Consider the following 27,205-nt stretch of genomic DNA (forward strand, 5'->3'; position numbering starts at 1 on the left):
ATGCCAGAGAATTCGGAATGATTTTCCTTGGATTTTCGTCAACAATGTGGACAATGCTCTCAGCAACCTGAAAAACTGTGAGGCTTATATTGTTGCTGGAATGCAAAGTGTCACTAATACTGCCCTGGATCTTGTGGCAACTCAGAGTAAGTAATACTTCAAAATATATTTGTTTTTATTTTGGAGTGTGATATATATTTCAGTTTGTCTGATTATTTTATGTTGTAATTGATTTTGAAGGTGGAATTTTTTTCCTCCCTGAAATGGCACTGAATGAAAGATACATGAGAATATGAAGTACTTAGATTTATTTGTTAGGCTGAAATGCCTTTGGGGAACACTTTATCTCTGCCCCAAAAATTGCCTTTGAAAATTCCTGTCCATGTTGCATGGTGGATGCTTAATAAAAATTGTTGCTTTCATTTGTCCTATTTTGTTAACCAGCTGACTGTACCCCTACACAGTCTCTTAGTAATTTGCTCAGCCGTATTATACCTATATCTGTAGTCTTTAGGTATTTCTATTGCCCTATTAATTTGTGTTTACTTTTTGTGATTAAGGTTCATTTATTTTAAATCACGGTTTAGAACCTTAGGATGACTCAACTTCTAATCAGATTTTCTTACAAAAAGTACATTTATTTATGCTTTCTGGTACACTTCATATCTTTACAACTCAAAGCAAGATGTAGGTTTTGTTTCCGTTATAAGCCATGTGGACTCATGATAACAAGGGAGGTAGTGCTGAAGTACTGAAGAAGAGAGAAGCTAGAATGGGTTGAGCCAGAGTGGGAAGCTAGGTCAACAAGATAATAATAAAAGCTCACATGTATATAGTACTTCAGTGTTTGCAAAGCATTTTCTTTACAAATATTGCCTCATTTTATTCTCACAATAACCCTGGGAAGCAGGTGCTATTATTATTCTCATTTTACAGATGAAGAAATTGAAGTAGATGAAGGTTAAGTGACTTGCCCAGGGTCACACAGCTTGTAAGTATTTGAGTATTGAACTTAGGTCTTGCAGACTCCAGGTCCAGCTCTTTATCCCTTTTGTTTCTAACTGCCTCACTTATTATTAGCTGTATGGTTGAAGGCAGGTCATTTAGCCTCTCCCAACTTCAGTTTCCTCACCTGTAAAAAGAATGGGTTGGCCTTTAAGGTCTCTTTCAGGTTGAATTCTGCCATCCTTTTTCACTTGGGCCCAGTGCTGCCAGAGAACATCTACCTACTTAGGATCAGTGTGAGAAGAGCCACAAGGCAGTGAGTTCTAATCTCCTTTTCCACCCATCCTAGGACTATTTGTTGTTTGGATCAAAGTGCTAGAGAGACCTTAGGGAGCATCTAATTAAGCTCCCTCATATTACAAATGAACAAACTAAACCTTAGAGGAATGAATGCCCATGGTTACACAAATAGTAATATAGGTGTGAAAACACCTATATGAAATTAGGATTGAAATCTAGGTCTTCTGATGCAAAAAAATTTTTTTGCTTTTAGAATTTTTGTCCCCATTGAGGCAGAAATAAATGCTGTTAAGTAAAGTGATTTACCAAGTAGCACAGTGTTGTAGAATTATAGAAATTCTGAGATGGAGATGAGATATTACAGCATGATCTATCAGTATGCTTCATGTCACAAAGGTTAAGAAATTTACCTAAGAGATGGAAATAAAGCATGTTTCAATGACCTGATTTGATCATTGACAGTCTCTGGGAACCAGTAGATAAATTGTTAAGGATTATGAACAGGCAGTTTTCAGACGAAGAAATCAAAGCTATCTATAGTCATATGAAAAAATGCTCTATATTGCTGTTGATTAGAGAAATGCAAATTAAAACAGCTGTGAGGTACCACATTGCACCTATCAGATTGGCTATTATGATAGAAAAGAAAAATGATAAATGTTGGAAGGGATATGGGAAAATTGAGACAATGTTGGTGGAGCTGTGAACTGATCCAGCTGCTTTGGAGAAAAATTTGGAACTATGCCTAAAGGGCTATAAAATTGTGCATACTTTTTGATCCAGCAATACCACTACTAGGTTTGTATTCCAAAGAGATTAAAAAAGGCAGGGAGGGGAGGACCTAGTTGTACAAAAATATTTATAGCAGCTCTTTTTATGGTGGGGAAGAATTGGAAATTGAGGGGATGCCCATCATTGGAGAATGGCTGAACAAGTTGTGGTATATGATTGTAATGGAATACTATTGTGCTATAAGAAATGACAAGCTGGATGATTTCAGCAAAACCTGGAAAGTCTTACATGAACTGAAGCAAAGTGAAGTGAGCAGAACCAATACAACATTATATACAGTAACAGCAATGTTGTATGATGATTAACTGAGAATTACTTAGTTATTCTTAGCAATACAGTGATCCAAGACAGTTCCAAAGAACTTATGATGAAATGTTATCCAGTTCCTGAGAAAGAACTGATGGAGTCTGAATGCCAGTTGAAGCATACTATTTTTCACTTTGTCTATTTTTCTCATGGTATTTTTTTGTCTGTGTTTTCTTTCACAACATGGCTAATATAGAAATATGTTTTGCATGATTGCGTGTGTTTAACAGTTTTAAATTGTTTATCATCTCAGAGATGGAAGGAGGGAATGTGGAACTCAGAATTAAAAAAAACAAATACTGAAAATTGTTTTTACATGTAATTGGGAATAAAATAAAATATTATTTTAAAAAATCTCTGGGAAAGACAGTCCCAAGATGGTGTGGCAGGAAACAATACAGTGAGCTCCCCCCAAAATTTCTCCAAACAGATCTACAAAATGTGCTAGACTGAATCCTGATGGGGAAATCCAAGGAAAAGTGGCATTTTCCCAGTCAAGGTTGTCTGAAGGAGTCAGAGATGTCTGTAGACACTGTCAACAGGGTTTAGTGAAGAATATGTTTGCAGAGCACTCCAGTGCCCACGGGAAGCTGTGCCCTGGAGCAAGAAGAACTCCTAGACTGTATCAGAGTACCAGTGTTGTCAGAACAGGTGCCGATGTTGCCCACTCCCAGTCCTGGGTCCCAATTCTAGGGCACACTGAGAGGGATTGGTGCTTTTCCTGGGTAGGGAGCAGTGGAAGGCACTGGGCTTTATACTGGGAAGCAAGTTCAGAAGCACCCACAGCAGCCTTAGATACTAGGAGTAGGGTCTCAGTTCCAGCTCTTAGACCCCTCTGAAGCCTGCAGAGAAATAAACAGCAGGAATCCTAGCAAAGGGCATCATGCAATTATGTCATTCTGAATCATCAAAGCTTCTTAGTTGGCTGAAAGAGGCTGAGTGTAGCAGAAAAAAAATGTCTCACTGTATATGTCTTCATCTTTCCATCAGGAGGTGTAGCATCTTCCATCATTAGTCCTCTGGAACTGTCAATTCTGTCAGTTCTGCCTTCATAATATCTCTTGTATATACCTCCTTTTCTCCATTCCCACTGCTGCCTGCCCTGGTGAAGGCTTTCTCCACTTCATGCTTGGACTATTGTAATAGGTTTCTGGTTGGTGTCGCTGCCTCTTTCTGTGTCAAAATGATCTTCCTGAAACACAGGTCTGACCATGTTACCAATATGTTTAACTCCAGTGGCTCCCACTTTCCTGCAGAATTAAATATTCAGTCATCTGTTGGCTTTTGAAGTCTGTCACAGCCTGGCCTTGCCCTACATTTTCAATCTTCTTATGCCTTAGTCACTCCCGTGTACTCTGATCCAGTGACACTGGCCTCCTTGATGTTCCTGACACAACTCTCCCAATTCTGTGTATTGTCACTGGATGTCCCCCATACCTGTATTGCTGTCCCTCTTCATCTCTGCCTGCTGGATTCCTGGTTTCCTTTAAATTTCAGATAAAATTGCACCTTTTGTAGGAAGCCTGCCTTATTTTCCTATGATGCTAATGCCTTCCTTTGAGATTATCTCCAGTTTAATCTTTATATATAATCTTGTTTGTAGGGCAGCTAGGTTGCACAGTGGATAGAGCATCATGCCTGGAGTCAGGAAGCCCTGAATTCAAGTCCAGTCTCAGGCACTTACTAGCTGTGTGACCTTGGGCAAGTCACTTAACCTTGTTTGCCTTAGTTTCCTCATCTGTAAAATGAGCTGAAGAAGGAAATGGCAAACCACTCCAGTGTCTTTTGCCAGGAGAACCCCAAAGGGGGTCACAAAGAGTCACACATGCCTGAAATGACTGAACAACAACAAAATCTTGTTTATATGTACTTCTTTTCATGTTGTCTGGGAGCAAGGAATATTTTTTAACCTTTTTGTGTATGCCTCATGCTTGGCATAGTGCCTGGCACATAGTAGGCACTTAATAAATTATTGTTTACTTGAGTTGGAGGACATGGGATTCAAAAAAGATTTTGACAGGATAAAGATTGGTCCTAATCTAATAAAATGGAATTCAGTAGAGATTAATATAAGCTCTTAGGTGTGGGTTCAGAAAACCACTTCAAAAGTACAAGATGGTTGAGGCATGGCTAAATAGCAGCCTGAAAAGGATTTGGGTGTTTAGTGAACAACAATCTCAATGTGACTCAACATTTTGATATAGTAGCCACAAAAGCAGTTGTAATTTTCAGCTACACCAAGAGGACATGGATTCCACAAATAAGAAGATCATCTTTTTTATGTTTTGCCCTGATTAGAACACATATGGAGTATTGTATTTGGTTTTAGGTATATGGTAGTTATTTTCAGAGTGAGTGTAGGTATAGGCAGGAGAGTTATTTCCCACTCAGTAGAGTGGTACAGCTCAGTCCTAGCACACCTCTTGTCAAAGGTGTGTTCTACCTCCAAGCCTGACACCAAGGATTCCTGCTTCCTCCTTGCTTTCTAGGATTAGAGGAGCCCCAACTACTAGCCTGTGAAAATCCTTACAGCTCTAGGTCAGTGATACTTTTATTCAACCATGGAACTTGCTGTTGTCCTCCTTGGGGAGAAGCACACTTCCACTAATCAGGGGAGAAGCTTAGCAGGGGAGTAAGGTCCTCTGTTGACCAGCATTGGGGTAAGGGGAGGAAACAAGCTGCTGATGCTGGGCAACACTGGGAAGGGGAAAAAGAAGACAAGTCTTTGAGGCCTTGTGGGAGGTAAGGATATAACACCGCTTTACAGGTCTAGCTTGACAAGAGAGGAAAGGTTGCCCTTTTTTTTTTCCTTTTTTTTTTTGACTGGGCAGTGGGGTTAAGTGACTTGCTCAGGGTCACATAGCTAGTAGGTGTTATGTGTCTGAGGCTGGTTTTGAATTCAGGTCCTCCTGAATTCAAGACCTGTGCTCTATCTGTGTGTCACCTAGCTGCCCCTGAAAGGTTGGCCTTTTGGAAATGCTTCCAGGAACATGTTATTTGTACCTTCTAAATTATCTATCCTGGTTCAAAGCTCTGTCTGCCCTACCTTAGTTATAGCTTTCCTGCCCCTGTGGCAGGCCTATTCCCTGTGCGCCCTCCCCCCCAATGCATTTTTCATCTTGGACTTATGAAGTTGACTTTTTTAATGTAAATATAAACTTTTACATTTGTCCATATTAAATTTCATCTTACTAGATGCAGCTCACTATTCTAGCCCATCAAAATCTTTTTGCATCCTGTCATATTTTGGGTTAACTATCCTTCCTAGCTTTATATTATCAAAAGAATTTGTAGAGATGGTGGTCCATGTTGCTACTCACATCATTAATAACAATATTAGAATAGATCCAAACACAGATCCCTGGGGGAGAGGTGGGAAAGCACCTTACTGGATATTTACTTCAGAGTTGACATAAAAAAATTAATGAGTAGTCTTTGAGTTCAACTGTTCAGTTAGTTCTGAACATAATTGTACTATTGTCTCACCCATAACTTTCCATCTTTTCTATAAGAGTAGCTTGAGTTACTTTATTAATCTTTTGCTAAAATCTAGGTAGACTATAACTATAGAACTCTTCCAATCTGCCACTTTGGTAGCACTATCAAAAAAGGGAATAAAGTTTGTCATGAATTGTAATTGCTCTTTGTAATCACTGCTTTTCTTTTTTAGATCTTTACTAACCATCTGTTTCAATTCACTTCAACTTAATATACATTAAATTAGCAAGCATATTAGATGTCAACTATGTGTGAGACATTATGGTAAGTGCCCAGGATACAGAGACAAAAAGGAAAAATGAAATAGTTGCCAAATGTAAGATCCCAGTGTGCTGAGTAGGGGGGACCAGCACAGAGAACATCATGTATGCAGATAAGTAAATATACACAAATATGTAAAATGTAAATATGTAAAAAATGTAAATATGGAAAAAGTTAATACACAAAAGTATGTACAAGATTTTGTTTTTCCCAGTGGGGAGGGGAGTATTTACAACTGGGGAAATCAGAAAAGGCCTCTTGTTGGAGCTAAGACCTCAAGGGAGCTAAGAGTTCCAAGAGGTAGCAGTGAGAAAGGGGACCATTCCAGGCATATGCAGATTCAGCATTAGAGTATCACTTATAGGGAACTTCAGGGAGACCAGTTTTTGCTAGAGTGAGAGGGAGAGTAATGTGTAAGTAGAATGAGAAGATAGGTTGGAGTGAGATTTTGAGGGGTTTTAAGTGTCAGTTATGGGTATTTGTATTTTATCCTAGAGGCAGTAGGGAGCTAGTGAAGATTCTTGAGTAGACAGATCTCCTTGGTCAGACAAGTCCTTTAGGAATAAAAGTTTGGCAGCAATGAGGAGGGGTGGATTTAAAAGGCAAGAAGCTGGCTGTAGGAACACAAATTAGGAGGCAATGTAATAGCCCCTTGAAGATTAATGAAGGCCTAGACTTGTATGATTGCAGTGTGAATGAAGAGAAGAATGTGAGAGATATTGAAGAGGTAGAATTGATAGGACTTGGCAACTGACTGGATATGGGAGTTGGTTATGGAGATTGAAGAATAAAGAATGACTTCAAGGTTGGAACTTGTACAAATGGAAGAGTGGTGGTGCCCTGGACAAGAAATAGGGGAAATTAGGAAAAGGGGTGGGCTTAGGGAAATCAATTAAGGAAGCATTTATTAAGTACTTACTATATTACCACACTTTGCTAAGTACTGATAGAGAGAAAAGCAAAACCAACTAAGTAGTGTCTGCACTGAAGGAGCTTATATACTTATGGAGGAGTTAGCCATACAGAGTAGAAAGAAGGTAACTATAGAGGGGAAGGCTGTAGTGTTAGGGGAGACTAGAAGAACTGCTGAAGAAGGTGGCCCTCAAGCTGAAACTGGGATATGAAGAGGCAGAGGTGAAAAGGGAGAGCATTCTTAGCATGGAGGATGGCCAATCCAAAGACACAAAAGGGAGATGGAGTGAAGTTTTTTTCAGGTTAACAGATTTTTAATTATAATCTTTTTATCCAAGTCAAAAGAATAAGTTACATACTTCAACAGTGGAAAATAAGGAGAGTTTATACTTCATGGGTATTTCTGTCTATGATAATTCTTTTCTCTGTCTCCCTAGAAAATTTCAATAGAAACAAATACACCAACCACTTTCATACAGAGAAAAAAAAATCACTCATTTAACAAAATACAGGCTGTCCACATGGAGACAGAAACACCCCCTAGTCACACACCAAGAAACTTGTATATGGAGCCTAGTGCTTAATAATAGACAACACAGTTATTTCTCATTGCATTTACTTGTTCATGTATTTTTCATTCAAACACACTCTCATTTGCAGTAGAAAATATTTTGGGTGAATGGGTAACACTTGTTTAAGAAGGGTCTGGCAAAAGGCTCTTGTAATTGCACTTTGAATGCCTTTGTGACTCACAACACGGAGAATCATTCTGCAATAAAACTTTCTTATTTGGAAAAAACAGCAATGGAATTCTTTTATGGGAAATCTCTCTTTAGGGGGATAAACTACACCCACCCCCCACACACATACCCCTTCCCAATTCACTGTACTCATTCAACCTCCATTTGTATACTTGCCACAATGTATTAATAATTCACTGTTTGACCATCATTTTGTGCCCACTAAATTAAAACGTCATAGCTATGTGTTAAAATTGCACATTTTAATAACTTAAGTGGCCATTCAAAGAGGCTGAATGGATACTTGGGCAACAAAATTCAGTGACTCAGTCCTCTCTCATTCCTACTCAAAATACCCCTAAACTATTTTAACATCCACTTGACTAGATGAGTGTTTATGTTGTTTGTATGGCCAAACTTAAAATCTCCCAATCCACTGAAGATTCCAATTAATAATGAGGTGCTGCTGTAAGACATATTGGACTAACGTATTTAGCTTCAAGGATAATACTACTGATTTCTTTGTTCTTGAAATTCTTGCTTAAAAGAAAACAACAGGTCAGGGTTTTCCTTGAATGAATCATCAATAGTCCCTCGGAATGTGCATGGTAAGAGTTCTGTGTAAATTGGTGTAAAAATATTGGCTAATAAAAATCTGACAGGACAATTTCTCAACTTTATTATTTTATTGGAGAGAGAAGTATGGAAGTCCAAATATGGCTGTGAGTTAACCACCAGATCTTGCAAACAGCAAATGCAAATGAGTCTTAATCTTTCCTGCAAATGAAGTAATGTGTCACTTTTTTCCAGGTGATTATGGATGAAGATGATCATCTCATGAAGATTTTAGAGAAACACACACACACACACACACACACACACACACACACACACACACACAGAGTCAGAATATGGTGTGAAAATGCATATGATAATCTAACCTTAAAATATGAATACAGACTGAAAGCAAACCAACATGCACATGGTACTATTCATCCCAAAATAGGGAATGATGTGTTTTAGGCCACGTGAGCAAATGAGAGAGAGATTCTCCTGCCCTATGCCATTTCTGCTTTTTTTTTTTAATATCTCAGTTCTGCAAAGATAAAAAGAACATGGGATTTACAAAGTTTTAACTTAATAACTAATATTTCTAAATGGGAGATGAAGTGTTGTGGTACTAGAATTTTGACTCACTATTTATTTTTTGTTTTTTTGGTGAGGCATTTGGGCTGAGTGACTTGCCCAGAGTCCCACAGCTAGTAAGTGTTATGTGTCTGAGGCTGGATTTGAACTCAGGTCCTCCTGACTGCAGGGCCAGTGCTTTATCAACTGCGCCACCTAGCTGCCCCTTTGACTCAATGTTTAATGAAGATACTTTGAACAGAATGAGTTAAACTCTAGTTTTAACCTAAGACGCTTATGAAAGACATCCTTCACATTTCAACCTATATAGTTCAGAATTACGAAGTCCAGTAAGAATGTTAGCTCCTTGGAACTTCTTATCATATTTGTAAAGACCTGCAAGCCCAAAGCATCTTGTTCTACCGAGAGTGTTCTCTACACACACACACACACACACACACACACACACACACACACACGCACACACATGCACACACACACACACACACACACACACACACACAGACAGAGCAGCATCAAGTTCTTTGTGTTACACTTGATCATGGAGGTGGGCAAGACTCTATGATAGTTTGACCTGTTCTTTTGAAGCAACAGAACCAGTTGGACCCTGTGGGAGCTCCATGTTGAGGTCAAGGCCTGCTTCATTTGCCATTTCTTGAAGGAGCATATTTACTTTGTTTTGCAGAGTTGTTAATATTATAATGCTGCTCATAGTATCTTCTGTTTGTTTGAACATCTAATGTTTCAAACTGGTGTTCAAATTTATCCATTAAGGCAGATGTCTTCTCAGGGTTCATGCTCCTCAGTGTAGCATCTTTAGACTTAAATACACCTGCCATTGATTCCTTTCCAATTGTCACAGCTGTCTGAACTCTCTCTGCTACAGCATCTACCCGTGCATTCATTCTCAAGAAATTAATGGGGGGCGGCTAAGTGGATAGAGCACTGGCCCTGTAGTCAGGAGGAACTGAGTTCAAATTTGGCCTCAGACCAAACACTTGACACTTACTAGCTGTGTGACCCTGGGCAAGTCACTTAGCCCCAATTGCCTGAAAAAAAGAAAAGCTTATTGACTTGACTTAAAAAAAACTCAATCTCTTCTCTGCCTTTTAGAAGTCTCTCCTTAAAAAAAAAAAAGTAGAATGAGGGAAGGACAGTTATGTCACTCTCACAAAGAAGGGTTCAGTATGGGAGGAGGGGCTGTGTAACATAAGGAAATGATTGTTAAAATTAAAAAAAAGAAATTGTTTGGTTTTCCTGGCACATTGCATTTTTAGCATGTATTCATGCAACTTCTGTATGGCCTTTTTAATCTTGGTGTTTTCAGCTTTTTCTTCTTTGTCACATTTTTTTTGGCATCCTGTTAAGCTCTTTAGCAGCAAGCTTCGGGTTAAATAGATGTTTTTCCATATTTGACATGGTCCAGCCATTTCTCCTGGGGGTGGTGGTGGGTGGTTATGGGGCATCGGAGCTGCATGGACTGTAGGCTACAAGTCACTAGAGCTCCTGAGCTTTCACTTGCATGGAGCAGACTGTCTAGAATGAATTTTTTGAGAAACAGTAAGTATCTAGACTATTAGAGTGCTTGAAAGGGAGGAAAGAGTGAGAAGACTGGGAAAGTAGGGTGGGGACATTGGAAAAAATTCTCATTTGTGTTATGTATTTTTTTAATTTTTTTTTTGGCTAGGCAATGGGGTTAAGTGACTTGCCCAGGGTCACACAGCTAGTAAGTGTTATGTGTCTGAGGCTGGATTTGAACTCAGGTCCTCCTGAATCCAGGGCTGGTGCTCTATCCACTGTGCCACCTAGCTGCCCCTATTTATTTTTTCAATGAACAAAATTTGCTTTTCTTTTCTTTTTCCACCTTTTCATTTAGAAAAAGAAAAGAAAAAACCTTGTAATAAATATGAATAGTGAAGTAAAACAAATTCTCACATTGGCCATATTTTTTAAAAAAAGTCTCATTCTGCACCCTGAGTTCCTCACCTTTCTGTCAGTAAGTAGATAACATGATACATCATTGTTTTTCTGGGATTGTGGTCATTGTGGCATTATTATATAAATTTTGTTCACTTTACTCTGCATCAGTTCACACGTGTTTTCCTAGGTTTCACTGAAATTGTCCAAGGGTCCAGTTTGTAAAGAATCTTATTTGCCAAAAAGAAGACTTAGAATTTGATCCTGGAAGTAATAGGAAGCCAATGAAGTTTATTAAAGAAGAGAGTGGCGTGGTCAGATTCCTCCTGCTTTAGGAAAATCACTAGCAGCTGAGTGGAGAATGGATTAGAAAGGGGAGAGACTTGAGATGGGGATAATTAATTAGTTAACATTTATTAAGTTGCCTACTATATGCCAGGCGTGGTGCTAAGTGCTGGGGATACAAAAAGAAACAGAAGACAGTCCCCATCCCCAAGGAGTTTACAATCTAATGGGGGAGACAGCATGCAAACAAATATATACAAAGCAAGCTTTATAGGATAAATAGGAAATAACAAAGGGAAGGCACTGAAAGTAAGACATTGAGGAAGGCTTCCTGTAGAAGGTGGAATTTTAGTTGGAACTTAAAAGGATACCAGGGAGGTCAGTAGTTGGAACAGGGGAAGGAGAGTTTGCTGGATAATCTTCCAGATTATGCCTTCTACAACAGGTGTTCCTCAGGATTCTATCCTGGGTCCTCTTCTCTTCTCCCTCTATACTACTTCACTTGGTGATCTCATTTGTTCCCTTGGATTTAATTACCATGTCTATGCTGATGGTTCTCAGATCTGCAAGCTGTCTGCTGATCTCTGATCTTGAATCTCTAATAGCCTTTCAGATAGAACCCTGAGGAACACCTGTAGTAGAGGGCATAATCTGCAAGATTATCCAGCAGAGGGGACAGAAGGAACAGTCAGATAGGGAGGAGGAAAACTAGGAGAGAGTGATATTCTGAAAACCTAGATAAAATAGAGTATTATGGAGGAAAGAGGGACCAGCAGTATCAGAGGTGCAGAGAGATAAAGGAGAATGAGGATTGAGAGAAGGCCATTTGATTTGGCAACTAAGAAATCATTAGTAACTTTGGAAAGAACACTTCTCAGTAGAATGATGAAGTTTGAAGCCAGATTGTAAAAAAGTTAAGAATAGAGTAAGAGGAGAGAAAATGGAGGCATCTACTGTAGTAGATGGCCTTTTCAAGGAATTTAGCTACAAAGGGCAAGGAGTTGAGGGGGTGGTGGTGGTAGAAACATCAAGTGAGAGTTTTTCGGAATGGGGGAGAGATGGGCATGTTTATAGGCAGTTGGAAATAAGCCAGTAGAGAGAGAGAGAGATTGAAAATCAGTGAAAGAGTGAGGATGACAGAGGGGGCAATCTGTTGGAAGAGATGGGATGGAATCAGATTGCTTTAATAGGTAGTGAGTTGGGCTAGCCTTGGTAAGGAGTGAGCCCACTTAACCTATCATAATAGACTAGGTAGAACATGATGAAGGCATTCCTAGAGGGGTGGCTATGTGAGAGAAGAGGTTGTATACCAACATGTAGAGGTAGAAAAATCAAGATTTGGCAATTAGTTGGTTGGATATGGGGAGTGAGTGAGAGTGAGGAATTGAGGATGGTGCCAAGATTGCGAACTTGATAAACTGGGAGGATGTTATTGCCCTTAGAAATAAGAAAGTTCAAAAGATGGGAGAGTTTGGAGGCAGGGAGGAAAAAAAAATTCTGTTTTAGATATGTCTAGGGTTCATTCAGGTAGAGATGTCCTGCTGGTGATGTGGTCAGTTGTGATGTCGGACTGGATTTCAGAAGAGAGATCTCTGAGGCTGGATACATAGATTTTGGGGTCATTTAAGAAATGATAGTTAAATCCATTGGAGACAGTGATAGAAAGGAAAATCCTATCTCAAATAACTACCAAAAAAAAACCTTAGGAAAACAGTCTCTAATAAAACCTGGGAAAACTGGAAAGCAGTTTGGCATCAAATACTGTAATATACACTAATGGACATATCTTAATATTAAAGTTCCTAACATTAAAAATTTAGAAGAGAAGCAGATTTTATTCCTTTCATAGCCATGGATAAGAGATCTATTCTTAACCAATTAAGGTATAGAGGAAATTGCAAAAGATAAAATAAATAACTTTGATTATGTGGAACTTAAAATGTACAGAAACAAAATTAGTTTACCTAGCATAAGGGAGCAGTCATAAAAGAGAAAACCTTTGTATCAAATGTTTTCTGATAAGGATTTGGTATTTAAGATACATAAACAATATGTGATATGTATCACATATATGAAAAATATATATAGATGTATAGATATTTATGTTTATAGATCTCAATAGACATCTATATAAATATGATCAAAATCCATTCCCCAGTAAAAAGTGGTCAAAGACTATGAGGAGTGTTGTCAAAAGAATTGCCAACTATTAATGACTATAAAATAATGCTCTAAATCACTAATACCAAGAGAAGTGCAAAAAATCTCAACCACCTGTGATTTTACCTCACACTGCAAATTGGCAAAGGTGACACAAAGTAGAAATAGTGCTGGAAGGGTTGTGGGAAGATTGGTACACTAGTGTCTTGTTGGTGGAGCTGTGAATCAGTACCACCATTTTGGAAAGCAATTTGGCATTATATAAATAAAGTATCTAAAATGTCCATACCTTTTGACCAAGAGATTCTTTTTCTAAGTTTATACCCCAAGTAGGCTTTTCATGATAAGAAAGCCCCTGTACACACCAGAATATTTATAGTAGTACTTTTGAAAGCAAAGAATTGGAAACGAAGTAGATAGCCATCTTTTGGGAAATGAGTGAAGAAAATTGTAATGTATGAATGTGATGGAATATTGATGTGCTATAAGAAATTATGAATATGATGAATATAGTGAAGTGTGGAAAGACCATATAGATTTATACAGAGGGCTATGAGCTGAGCCAAGAAAACAACAGGACTACACTAAAGTAATTGGAAAGAACAAACAATTGAAAGGGAACGTTGCAAAATTACAGAGCATGAGCAGGGATCAAAGGAAGAGATACGAGAAGACATCTCCCCACCCCCACACATATGGTATGGTGCATATTTTTTCAGTGTGTTTTTTAGTTTTATTGGGGTTTTTTGTCACTTTTTTTTTCTTTAAAAATATTATATGGCATGGCTCTGGGAGAAGAGGGGTAGTGATCTTGGGGGGAAATTACAGCATTGGTGTAATAATAAAATGGTATATTAAAAATTATTTTAAAGAACAAATAAAGCTATTGTAAAAGCAGTGTATTCATCAGGATGATTTGGTATTGGTTAAGAAATAGAGTTGATTAGTGGGACAGATTAGGTATACAATATAAAGTACAAATTAATCATCTAGTATTCAGTAAATCTGAAGACTCCAGCTACTGTGGTAAGGATTCATTGAATAAAAACTGCTGGAAACTCTGAAAAAGCAGTGTTTGAGAAATTAAATATGGCCAGTGTTGTCAAACTGAAATAGAGATCCCTGCAAATTGCATGTTGACTTAGAAAATCACAAATTGACATTATGTGCATTGCATTTTTCTTTATTTTGTTAAATGTTTCCCAATTACATTTGAATGGCTTTGAGTTTTGCTGTTGTGTTTCAGTCCTCTAGTAGAGACCATTGTCTCACAAGTATCCCAAGATAAGCTCCAAGTGGATTCTAGATTTAGGAATGGAAGGTAATAGAGAAAATTAGAGGGGGGAGGAAGGGAGGAGTGACGTGTGAGATTCTTATGGAGAATAATCAAGAACACTTTACAACTGATTAGATCTGGGGCATGAAATAGAGCAAAGAGCCCTGACCAGGAGACTGGCAGGATTGTGAGTCTAGGAGACTTGGACAATGGGGTATCCTAGACAGAAAGGGTGACATTTATGGGCCTACTTTTTCCAATATCTTATGTTATAGATGAAGAAACTGAGGCCAAGAGAGGAAAATAGCTTGTCCTTATGCTTACTACTAACGTGGCCTTGGTCAGGTCACTTACTCAGGGCTTTAGTCATCTAAAAATTGAGGAGCAGGACTGGACAACCTCTGATGTCATTTTTGGCTTAAGAACTGATTCTGTGATCTGAAGTCACATCGTGAGTCGTTGTGTCAGAGCCTGGACTTAAACCCCAAATCTTAATCCAGTGTCTTCCTGGTCACTTTATAGTGGTATGAGACTAGCCTTTCAGAGTTGTTTATTTCTTTCTGGACATTATTCCAGAAATTTGAGTGGCTACCACCAGATGAAGAGTAGTATTATGATAACCTGTGTGGACCAGTAGGGACATGGCTAAGATCATGACAAGGGGAAGGAGAAAGGAATAAGCATTTATTAAGCACTTACTGTACTTCATGGTCTTTACAAGCAATATCTAATCTGATCATCCCAACAACCCTGTGAAGTAGATTATATTATAGTCCCCATTTTCTAGTTAAGGAAACTAAAGCAGGCTGAGATGAAGTCTTAGGAATTTCTCCTAGAAATGGTTTGGTCTTTGAGAGAGAAGGAAAAACCCACCAGGTGGCAGCAGTGCTCTTTACATTGCTTTCCTAGTTAACCATGGGCCTAAATAACATTTTACAGTTGAGGATATACTGCTTTTGGATTGTTGCAAACTAATACTTAATGTCAAATTATTAGCTTATTTGGACTGAAAATCATAGAGCCTGGGTTATTCTACATAAAATGCTAGTGCTTTCCTGCTGTTTGTCACCTTCAGTTTATCTTGTATATATACACATAGTTGTTTGCATGTTATGTCTCACATTAGACTGTAAGATCCTTGAGAGCAAGCATTGTCTTTTGCCTTTCTTTGTATTTCCAGGGTTTATTGTTTGACTGACAGGCTGTTGGTTGACTGACTGATTAAAAAAAAGGTAAATATGTGACTGTCCTATCAGAGATTGTTGTTTGTCCTTTGTTTTCCAAAGAGGACCAGTGACATCACAGGCGATGTCTTGACTTGCAGGTGAATTGGATTTAAGTGAGGCAGAGTTTCACAAAGTTGTCAGCCTCATTCTGTCTTCCAGAGTCACTGAAGTCCAGCGGGAAGACAACAGTCAGTATGACTGGTGATGGCCCGCAATGTAGTGGATGACTTTGTCTTCAATGACCAAGCTCTAAGCACTCCATAGCACTTGCTTTAGTTAGCCTTTGTGGTGATTGGAACAAATTGTTCTCATCTGCCCATTTCTCCAGGGATGTCTTCACAAGCTTGGGGTAGATCCTCCTAACTCATCGAAGGGTTTGAGGCCTGTCAGTTACTCATATTACTCATACGCCCAGACTGCAATTTTTAAAGCTGTATACCTTGTGCTTATTCATAGAATGTACATTCTGTTCTCCCAAGATGCAAAGTACTACTGTATTAATAGATGATTTTACTGGTTGGTTTTCAGTTGTCTAGGGCACTCTGAATCCCATTTATTGAGGATACAGACATGTACTATTTCAATATAGATACATAGATTTAATTTGGATTATAGATAAAACAGTAGTTACTGATTGTTTTAAGTTAATCGATACTGATTCTTTTGTCATTCACACTAAATCTCTTTTGAATTAGATATTTATTTAAAAAGCATATTGCATGAGCATTGTTTTATGTGTATACTTTTCCTCTTCTGTCATCAGGCCAGTTTTCCCAGGCAGTTTTGGAATGTTAAACTGTAGTGTGAAATGTGTTTTCCCTTTCTATTGGTTTCCTTACTTAGTGTGAAAGCTGAGTAATTTCCTTTTAAAGTGCTATTGAGATTTCTAAAGGATTTGGCATCCCTCACCTTACTTTGTGTGACTTGTGGAGTCTCACTCTACAAATTTCACATTGTTCAAACACTTACAGTTTTTTCTCCAGAATATAATGAACTCTGAATTGGAGTCGTTTCTTCATATGATGGAATGTGAATTTTTGAATCCCTTTCCTCCATTAATTCAAAATAGGCCTTTTTGAAGTTACAAATCAATTATATTTTAATTTTGTAAGGAAAATCTGTGCAGTATATAAATATGTCTTTGCTTGTTCTAAGATTTGTAGAATAATCTTAGAACTGATTTTACTCTTTAGATTTTTGGAGCAAAGACATACTTTAGCTTTCATTGACTGAAAAAATAGTGAAAATGACAAATACAGGGGAAAGGTTTTTGAGAGCTCATGTTAGGAAATTAGATTTCTACTGTGTGTGTATTTAAATAATTGATTGGCTTAACTATAAGCACTGATGATGGTCTCTATGGTGAGAAAATATGGTCAGAAACATTTAGCCAGTTTTCTTTGATATTCTCATAGAAAGATTTGATCTTGTTAAGTAAAAAAATTCCAGTATATAAAAAAAAAAACTTGAGGCTTTTTGCTGTTCTTATATCCATCTGCCCTTAGCAAAGGAAATGATGTATGATTAAATGCTTCCTATTCTGTGAAGTGTTATGTTTAAATTCATTCTTAATATTTGGAGCAATCCACTTTTTAATGAGGTGTTCACCAAAGAATGATGGTAATTTAAGATAGAGAAACCAGGGCTTTCAATTTTGCTACTTCAGTTCAAGTTAGCGTAATATTTGCTGAGTTCCTGTTATGTGCAAAGTACCTTAATAAACTGGTAAAGTACCATTTATAAGTGTGAGGTATTGTCATCATCAAGATCATCACCACCATCATCATCACCACTCTTGGAGATATACAGAGAAGAATTAGACCCTTGGGGAAACTTAGAGTCTAACAGAGGGATGAAGTTTAAAGATTAGGTACTCCTAATGCAGAACTGAGTTGTCGAAGGTAGCTTGAATGCTAGGACCATCTGATTTAAATTCCTTATCAGCATCTTCTGGTGTAGGCTTTAGGCTCCTGGTAGCCATTCCCATGCTTCGTTTTGCTGGTTGTTGTTTATTTTTTAGTGCATTTGTCACTTCCTTTTCATCAAATCCCATCTGTATGATGGCCCTGACAGCTCATGGATCTGCCCAAAATTCTCTTTTCCTAATCTTTTTGAAGATTTCCCTGGCCTCAAAGATAATTTAATGCATGGAAGCTGATGAGATCACCAAGTGAAATAGTGTACAGGGAGAAGAAAAGAGAAGAGCACCCAAGACAGAGGCCTTGCTTATGGTTAGTGGGCATGACTTGGATAAAGATCCAACAAAGGAAACTGAGCAATGGTCAGAAAGGAGAACCAGGACAAAGTAGCGTCAGGAGAACTTACAGAAAAAAAGTATTGAGGAGAAGAGGGTGATTGGTTGTGCCAAAATCTGCAGAGGTCAAGAAGGCTGAGGATTGAGAAAAGACCATTCGATTTTGCAATCAAAAGATCTTTGGTAACTTTAGAGAGAGCAGTTTGGGTTGAATGTTGAGGTTGAAGCCAGGCTGTAGAGAGTTAAGAAGAGAGTAAGAGGAGAGTAGTAGCATATGTTCTAGACTGCCTTCTGAAGGAGTTTAGCCACAAAGGTCAGGAGAGATATAGCATGATAGCTAGTGGTGATGGATTGTATCAAGTGACAGTTTTTTCAGGTGGGAGGAGATATAGACATGTTTGTAGATAGTAAGTAAGGAAGCATGGCAAGTGGGATATTTGAATTAAGGAAGTGTTAAAGGATTGCTTTGGAGCAGTGAGGCCCACTTGAGGTTATGTAACATCAATTTGTAGTAGACCCAGTGAACCTGGTTTTATGATTTTCTCCAATTTTGTTTAGCAGCATGGGTATAGAAGGAAAAGCAGTGAATGATGGAATTAAGTCTGAGGCTTGGCAGGGTAAGGTCAGTAGGGGAAAAAAGAGGACAATATAGAGTTAAACTGGTTCACCAAAAGTTCACTTAGAGGGAAAAGAAGAGAGTATAGCCAGTGCAAGGGTGATGGCCGGGGAAAGAACTGAGGAGTTGAGGGATTGAAGGTCATACTGTGGACAGGGAACAGGGGTTTGAGGTTGCAAGGCAGCAGGAGAGGTTGACATTAATTTATGATCAGATAAAGGAATTTCAGAGTTCATTTACATGGAAGTGGAGCATTTGTGGGTGATGATAAAATCAAGGGCATGACTGTCTGTGTATAGCTGTAGTGGGATGGAGTAGGTCATATGAAATGAATAGATTGAGGAACTGGGAGGTTAGGGTATTTGAGAAGTATCAGTAGGAATGTTGAAGTTCCTTAGTATGACGTCAGGATTTGGGCGGGGGGGGGGGGGAGAGAAATACTGTGAGCCAGACACTTAATACTTTGAGGAAGGAAAGGGGATGTTCTGTAGGTAGGTAGACAAAAGCTACCAGAATTTTGCTTGGGTGGGACATAAAGATTAAATGGAGAGATTACTGTGTGATGGCAGTAGGGGCAGAATCTGGAAGTGACAGTGGGACATAGAGAGTATTCCACCTCTTCTACCTTGCTCAGTGATTGGGGGGAAATGACTGAAAGGGTGACCAGGGAAGCTGTGAAATTTCTTTTAATGGGGGGAATTAGGAAAATGCTTAGAATTAGGAAAATCACTTTACTTATAAATATCTGGTATATGACAGGTATTTTGCTAGGTATTAGACACACAGATGCAAAAATAAGGCCGTTCTTGCCTTCAAGAAGTTAACATTTTAATAGGAGGGGAACGGTATATGTGGAAGTGGTAGCTAAGAGAAGGTGTTTGGTCTGCAGACTCACAGAGTTGTACTAGAAGTGGTGATTTTCAAGCCCTTTCCAGAAGCGTATTATTTCCAGAGTAAGAGGCAGAATATTGGAGTTGTAGTATATGTAGCAGCCGAGCAAATGGGAAGATACTTTGGTTGGATAATGCAGAAATGGGACCTTAACACATGGTTTGGAGTGTTGCGACTAGCCCAATCGGCTATGAGCTCACTTTGGAAGCTCTCCTGAAAGATTCAAGTCCAGCTTGATCTTTCCCCTCTGAGCCACGCAGTGATGAGGCGGGAGACAAGATGGCAGCAACTCCATTTATTTTTAGCAAAGCACTCACTTATATAGTAAAATAACAAGAACTCTGTCTCATGTTACAATGACATGTAGCCCATGCTGTGCTTAAGGACAGTGCGCGCACAGTCCGTGCACTTACCTACCACCAATCACAAATATACTGTTAATCACTAGTAAGTAACTGGGGAAGTTAAAGATGCATAGGATGGAGCACCGAACCGGCAACCTTTGCTCATGGACCAACACCCAAGAGGGACCTCAGCCCTTCAGTGAGCTCTCGTGAACCGTCTGGGGCCCTCTACATCCTTACAGATCCCTAACATTGGAGATGGCTAGAATTTAGCTCTTCTTAAACTGTGGGTTGTGACCCCATATGGGGTCATGAAAAATTTGGCAACAATAAAAGGTTTCTGAACATGCAGTGACCAAAAATTAATTCAGAATCAAATGTGTAATGAATCCGAGCTGTTTTTAGCAACTCTTGGCCATGTTGTATAGTGCAACTTCACTGCAGCCTTGGTTCTGATCACAAAGCATGTGTACTTTGCACTGCACATGCTCTTAGGCCATGCAGCACCAACCAACACTGCCAAAATAAGAAAATGGGTCCGAAAAGGGGTCTCGAGTGGAAAAAGTCGAAGAAGCCCTGGGCTAGATAAGATAGTTTTAGGGACTTTGTACTTACGTGTTCATCATTCAAAATTACTTGGAAGATATCATCCCTTGAGATCTGGTCTGGAAGGTGTTGTTCCATATGAGGGTTAGAGTTGGGGGATGAATAACATTGCATGGCAGATGCCAAGATGCTTGAGGTAGATGGTTTACATTGTGGTGATGTCCTATGGATGTGATGTAACTTATTATAATAAAGTCTGCTTTATAGCAAACAGTGCCATAGTAATGTTCCATTTTAGTTGAAAAATGGAAATCAGGGTTGGTTTTTTTTTTGTGTGGTAGAAATAGATGGGATAAAGAAAGATTAAGATAAGGTAAAGGAATTTCAGATATTGTAATCAAGAAAGTGAAAACACTTAGTGCTTGAAGACAAGAGCAAGGATGTGACCATGCCTGTATGTAGCTAATGTGGAATAGATGAGTTGGGCATGCATGTTGAGTAGATTCATGAACTGGAATTGGGAAAGTCTTAAGATTCCTTTATATGGGGGAATATCTCATGAAAAGGGTAGCTCTCTGGCACAGTGGATAAAGCACTGGCCTTGAAATTAGAAGACTTACCTTCTTGAGTTCAAATCTAACCTCAGACACTTATTAGCTGTGTGACCCTGGGCAGGTCACTTAACTCTGTTTGCCTCAGCTCTTCATCTGTAAAATGAGCTGGAGAAGGAAATGGCAAACCACTCCATTATCTTTGCCAAGAAAACCCCAAATAGGGTCACAGAGAGTTGGATATGACTGAAATGACTGAACAAATCTCATGAAAAGTGGGTTTGTGAATTTTAATTGTTGAACTGAGATTTGAGAAATTGAGCTAAAATAGGACCATCTTTTATCCTATATGTTAGGAAATTGTACAGTAAAAGCTAGTTTCTCTGGCATTCTGTCAACTAAAAAGTATGACTGTTTTATGATTTGTCTGTATAATTGATGTTTATAGTTATGACCTTGAGGCACTGCAGAGTTATAAAGTAGTTTTCTGAATCATCAAGGATCAATCGTGTTTTATTCTCTATAGTTGACATACTATAGTATTAACTGTATTTTATTCTGATTTTATTATATTTAAAACTTGTTTAACTGTGTATAGTTGATACTAAAGTAGCTAGCTTCTTGTTAAGCTGAACACCATGTTCTCACATAAGAGATCTGAAGAAATATTTTAATTGGAGGTGGATTAGTAAGATTGCATAATTGAAAATAGAAAATTTAGTTTGTGTACTTGAAATGGACTACCTGGCTCAGTAAGCTACCAGAGTTTTTATGCTGGGAATCCCACTTTTGTTTTCAGCCTTTACACTAGCATAACTTAAGTGTCATTTATTAGTAGCGATCAGATATAAAGATGGGTGGCTCTTGAACTAATTTCTCTTCAGATTCTGTTTTCTATTTATCCATTTAAAATAACTTGTTCTTACTAGTAGGAATAATGAAATGGGGCCTGAATCCAAGGCTAACTCTCAAGCTGGGCCTTTTTGTGACAAGAGAAATTTAGTGTCATTAAAGCGCCAGTGTTAATTGCTGACGGCAATTCAGCTACTCACCTCTTGCTATTTATTTCTGGACCCAGTTGATTCATGGTTTGTATTGTCTTTCCCAGGTGAATTTATAGATTGTCCATGTGTTCTCCACCTCCTGACTTCCCTGGTTTCCTGCAAGGCCCAGCTAAAATTACACTTTCTAAAGGAAGCCTTTTGCAATCCATCTTAATTCTAATGCTTTCCCTCTATTAATTATTTCGTATTTATCCTGCACATAGCTTATTCATACACGTTTGCTTATCTCCCACGTTAGGTTTGTGAGCTCTTGGAGTTGTGGCATTTAAAAAGGTCTGAGAGACATAATTTCTGGGTAATTTAATAATTTTATTAATAATGCCAGCATTTTAATAAAAGGATCGTCATTTGGCTGTCTTTCTCTTAAACCAAAGATAATCATGGCAGCAGATTCACAGCTTATATGCCCATTGGAAAAGGGGTATTCCCAAGGGTGGCAGTCAACTTTGATTGGCTAACAATTAATGAATATTACAATGAGGGGCTGGACCTGAATTTTGATTATGTCATTTACTTCTAAGTTAGCCCCAGCCTTGAGCAATCTATTCAAAGAATTTATCCCCACCCAAACTTGAGTAGAGCGCAGGGTCTGCCCCACCTGGGTGGGGTCTGGATAGAGGAGCCTTCAGACACTGAGGTCTTGAAATGAAGTTAAAAGAAAAAGGGTGAAATCTGAATCTCCCCAATTCATTGGTTATTAATTATCATTTCTCTTAGAGGGCAAGGATTATCTTTTGCCTTTTTTGTTATCCCTGGCACTTAGCATAGTGCCTGACATTTAGTATGCATAAATGCTTATTAATTGGCTGATTGTTCTGGGCTGGACCAACTCAGGCCAGTCTTCTGGTAGTTTAGGTTCAATCCTGGAACTAAATGGGTTATTAATAGGTTATTCAGCAGTTGACAAAAGGAGATTTACTTACCTATAGCAGTAAGGTATTCAACAAAGATGGCCATTGTGAATTCAGTTGATTGAGCTGAGTGACGCTCCATTGCCCAAGGTACCATTGTGATCCCCCAGCCAAACATCAGAGAGAGCACCTAAGATGCCTTTTGGTTGTTTTCTCCTTAGCCAGTCAGGAAGTGATATCAACAGCCTAAACCTTTAGTCTCCTGAGCCAACCAAGTCTCCAGAACAATTTACCTTTTAATACCTTTTAAATACCTTTTACCTTTTAAAGAAAAACTAGCTTAACTTACACAGAGAAAAAAGTTAGGTTATTGTTCTTACTATACCATCTAAATGTGTATCATAATATAGGCAGTAAATATTCTTCATTAACTTATTTGTTGAGTGATTACAGTATTCTTCCAGGAGGTAATGTGATGTTCTGGGCCTTGGTGCTGCCAGTATACTGACATTTGCAAACAGTAACATCTGGAGTATTTCTATACTCATAGGAAGCATCTTTTCTTTTCTTTTCTTTTTTTAAATATAAATTTATTTTTTAGTTTTCAACATTTACTTCCACAAGATTTTGAGCTCTGAATTTTCACCCTATGTTGCCCCCTCCCCCAACCCGAGATGGCATGCATTCTGAATACCCCTTCCCCTAGTCTGCCCTCTTTCTGTCTGTCCCCCACCCTTCTCTTATCCCCTTCCTCTTCTATTTTCCTGTAGGGCAGGATAGACTTCTGTACCCCATTTCCTGTATTTCTTATTTCCCGGTTGCATGTGAAAACATTTTTTTTAGAACATATGTTTTTAAAACTTTGGGTTCCAACTTTTCTCCCTTCCTCTCCCACCCACCCTCATTGAAAAGGCAAGCAACTCAATACAGGTACATGTGCAGTTATGCAAAACACTTCCATAGTAGACATGTTGTGAAAAACTAACTCTATTTCCCTTAATCCTATCCTGCCCCCCCATTTATTCTGTTCTTTTTTTTTTGACCCTGTCCCTCCTCAGAAGTGTTTGCTTCTGATTACCCCCTTTTGCAATCTGCCCTCCTCTCTATCATCCCCCTGCTCTCTTGTCCCCTTCCCCCACTATTTTCCTGTAGGATAAGACAGATTTCCATACTCAATTGAATGTGTATGTTATTCCCTCCTTAAGCTGAATCCTATGAGAATAAGATTCACTTATTGCCTCTCACCTTCCCTTGTTTCCCTGCCACTGTAAGAGCCTTTTCTTTTCTGTTTTTTTTTGTGAGATAATTTATCCCATTCTACCTCTCCCTTTCTTCTTCTCCTAGTATAATCCTCTCTCATCCCTTAATTTTATTCTCCAGATATGACCCCTTGATCTTCAACTCACCCTGTGCCCTCTATCTATCCATCTGTCTATCTATATATACATGCAAATATTTTTTTGCCCTCCAACTACCCTAATACTGACAAAAGTTCTCACCAGTTACAAATATCATCTTTCCATGCAGGAATGTAAACAGTTCAACCTTAATAAGTCTCTTATGATTTCTCTTTCCTGTTTACCTCTTCATGTTCCACTTCAGTCTTGTATTTGAAAGTCAGGTTTTCTATTCAGCTCTGCTCTTTTCATCAAGAATGCTTGAAAGTCCTGCATTTCACTGAATGACCATTTTTTCCCCTGAAGGATTATACTCAGTTTTGTTGGGTAGGTGATTCTTGGTTGTAAACCTTTCTCCTTTGCCCTCCGGAATATTATATTCCATGCCCTGTGGTCCTTTAATGTAGAAGCTGCTAAATCTTGTGTTATCCTGATTGTGTTTCCACAATACTTGAATTGTTTCTTTCTGGCAGCTTGTAATATTTTCTCCTTGACCTGGGAACTGTGGAATTTGGCTACAGTATTCCTAGGAGTTTTCCTTTGGGGATCTCTTTCAGGAGGAGATTGGTGGATTCTTTCAATTTCTGTTTTGCCCTCTGGTTCTAAAATATCAGGGTAGTTTTCCTTGATAATTTCTTGAAAGATGATGTCTAGGCTCTTTTTTTGATCATGGCTTTCAGATAGTCCAATAATTTTTAAATTCTCTCTCCTGGATCTATTTTCCAGGTCAGTTGTTTTTCCAATGAGATATTTCACATTGTTTTCTAATTTTTCATTCTTTTGGATTTGTTCTACTGTGTCATGATTTCTCATAAAGTCACTATCTTCCAATTGCTCTATTCTAATTTTTAAGGAAGTATTTTCTTCAGTAATCTTTTGGACTTCCTTTTCCATTTGGCCAGTTTTGCTTTTTAGGGCATTCTTCTCCTCATTGGCTTTTTGGACCTCTTTTGCCATTTGGTTTAGGCTATTTTTAAGGTGTTATTTTCTTCAGTATTTTTTGGGGTCTCCTTTAGCAAGCTGTTGACTTGTTTTTCATGATTTTCTTGCATCACCTTCATTTCTCTTCCCGGTTTTTCCTCTGTTTCTCTTTCTTGCTTCTCAAAATCCCTTTTGAGCTCTTCCAAGGCCTGGGACTGATTGATATTTTTCTTGGAGGCTTTGGACGTAGGAGCTTTGACTTTGTTGTCTTCTTCTGGTTGTATGTTTTGATCTTCTTTGTCACCAAAGTAAGATAATATAGTCTGACCCTTTTTGCAAGGTTTGCTCATGATCCTAGCCAATTACTTGAATTTTAAATTCTTTGTTAAGGTAAGAGTCTGCTTCCAATGTGGAGAATGTACTGTCCCAAGCTTCGGGGGTTTATACAGCAGTTTTCAGAGATATTGTAGGGACCTGTAAGTTTTCAGTTCTTGCAAGGTGGTATCATCCAGAACTGTGACCCAGATCCAAGCACAGGCAAAGCAAGAGATTCCTGCCTTAGCACTAGCAAAGAGATCCCTGCAGTCCCCTTCTGATCAGCCACTAGATTTCCCCCTCAGTCTGTGGGCCGGAAGTTCAGGACACATCCACCTCCCTGGCGCCCATGCTGTGGAACTGGCTTTGAGAACTAGCTCCTCTCTCACCTCAGAAACAGACTTTTCCCACTGACCTTTAAGTTGATCTTGGCATTCATGGGTTGAGAGGTCTGTAAACCACCACAGCTGCCCGTGATTCAGTCCTCTGAGGCCTGCTCCAGGTTCGCTGTGGCCTGCGCGCCCACACCGCACTGCGCTCCACTACCAGCACGTTGCAATATACCTTTCAGATCAGTCATCCAGATTGTCTTGGGCTGGAAGTTTGCTTCACTCTGTCTTTTTGTGCGTTCTGCTGCTTTAGAATTTGTTTAGAGCCATTTTTTATAGGTATTTGGAGGGGTTTGGGGGAGAGCTCAAGCAAATCAGTGCTTTCACTCCACCATCTTGGCTCTGCCTCCCAGAAGCACCTTTTCAGCTTGGACTTTGTACTAGTTATCCTCCATAACAGTGATGAAACATTTATTGTGATCATATGTGTATGTCTTATCACATGCCTGTGATTAGAGGGTTATTGAACAAAGTTAGGTCTGTTATGTTTTCAAGGAATCTTGAATGATTTGTCTATATGGACAGATAGAAATACCTTGTTGGAGGAGAGACTTTAAGGAAATGTTTTATTCAACCAAATCATAATTAACATGATTAGCCTAGTGAGATCATATGTATTCTGCATTTTTCAGTCAGTTGTGAAATGATAAAGATGTGCTTTACTGTGGAATATCACTTATGAAAGCCTACCATTTCCTTTTTTAATGATGTTTTCGTATATATATATATAGATGAATCTCATAAAAAGATTGTATAGCTGGTAAAATGGGCATATGGGTCAGAGGTTGTTGATGTTCTTTGGGTTGCCTTTTTGCTATTAGTATCACCTGGGCTTTTCTTCCCACAAATTTGATGTCTTCATCTCCTTCAGACACCTTACCACTTGATTCCTCTGTACCCTCACTATATGTCCTCCAGCACAGATGTCTTCCATGAACACTTGATCTAACCTGTGTACTTTTATATTATTTGTTCTCTTTGGTGTACCATTTCTACCTCCTCCATTGTCACCACATCCAGAACTGTGATGTTAAAGTCCAAGTGTGGTGATTCTACTATCTTTGATGGTAAAAACAATTATAAAAAAGTCTTGCAGATTTTTCATTTTTCTTTTGTTTATTATGCTTACATTTTGACTTCGCTTATTGGTATCTCTCTCCAAGCTTTCTTTAAATTGACTTTATCCTTCACTGCTTCTCTCTACTTTGTAGAGTAAGACTGCACATAAGCTTCTGTCACCTTTCTTTGTAAGATTGTGCAAATGAGTTTTTATTCTAAATTAGTATTTTCTGTGGATTCCAT

The 27,205-nt window shown here is 38.6% G+C and overlaps 1 protein-coding gene and 1 pseudogene across 1 annotated transcript in view; one reads left to right on the forward strand and one right to left on the reverse strand.

Annotated features, from left to right (window-relative positions):
* NSMCE2 (NSE2 SUMO ligase component of SMC5/6 complex) overlaps positions 1-27,205 on the forward strand; it is a 250,892-nt gene continuing 223,687 nt past the window's right edge. The window contains 2 exon segments of the mRNA XM_020964974.2: positions 1-18; positions 20-146. Of these exon segments, the coding sequence (XP_020820633.1) occupies positions 1-18; positions 20-146 (145 nt within the window).
* LOC110193298 (charged multivesicular body protein 1B1-like) lies at positions 9,430-10,319 on the reverse strand (annotated as a pseudogene).

The sequence above is a fragment of the Phascolarctos cinereus genome, unplaced genomic scaffold, assembly GCF_003287225.1.
Source record: "Phascolarctos cinereus isolate Bilbo 61053 unplaced genomic scaffold, phaCin_HiC Scaffold_4;HRSCAF=312, whole genome shotgun sequence".
Taxonomy (NCBI): Eukaryota; Metazoa; Chordata; class Mammalia; order Diprotodontia; family Phascolarctidae; genus Phascolarctos; species Phascolarctos cinereus.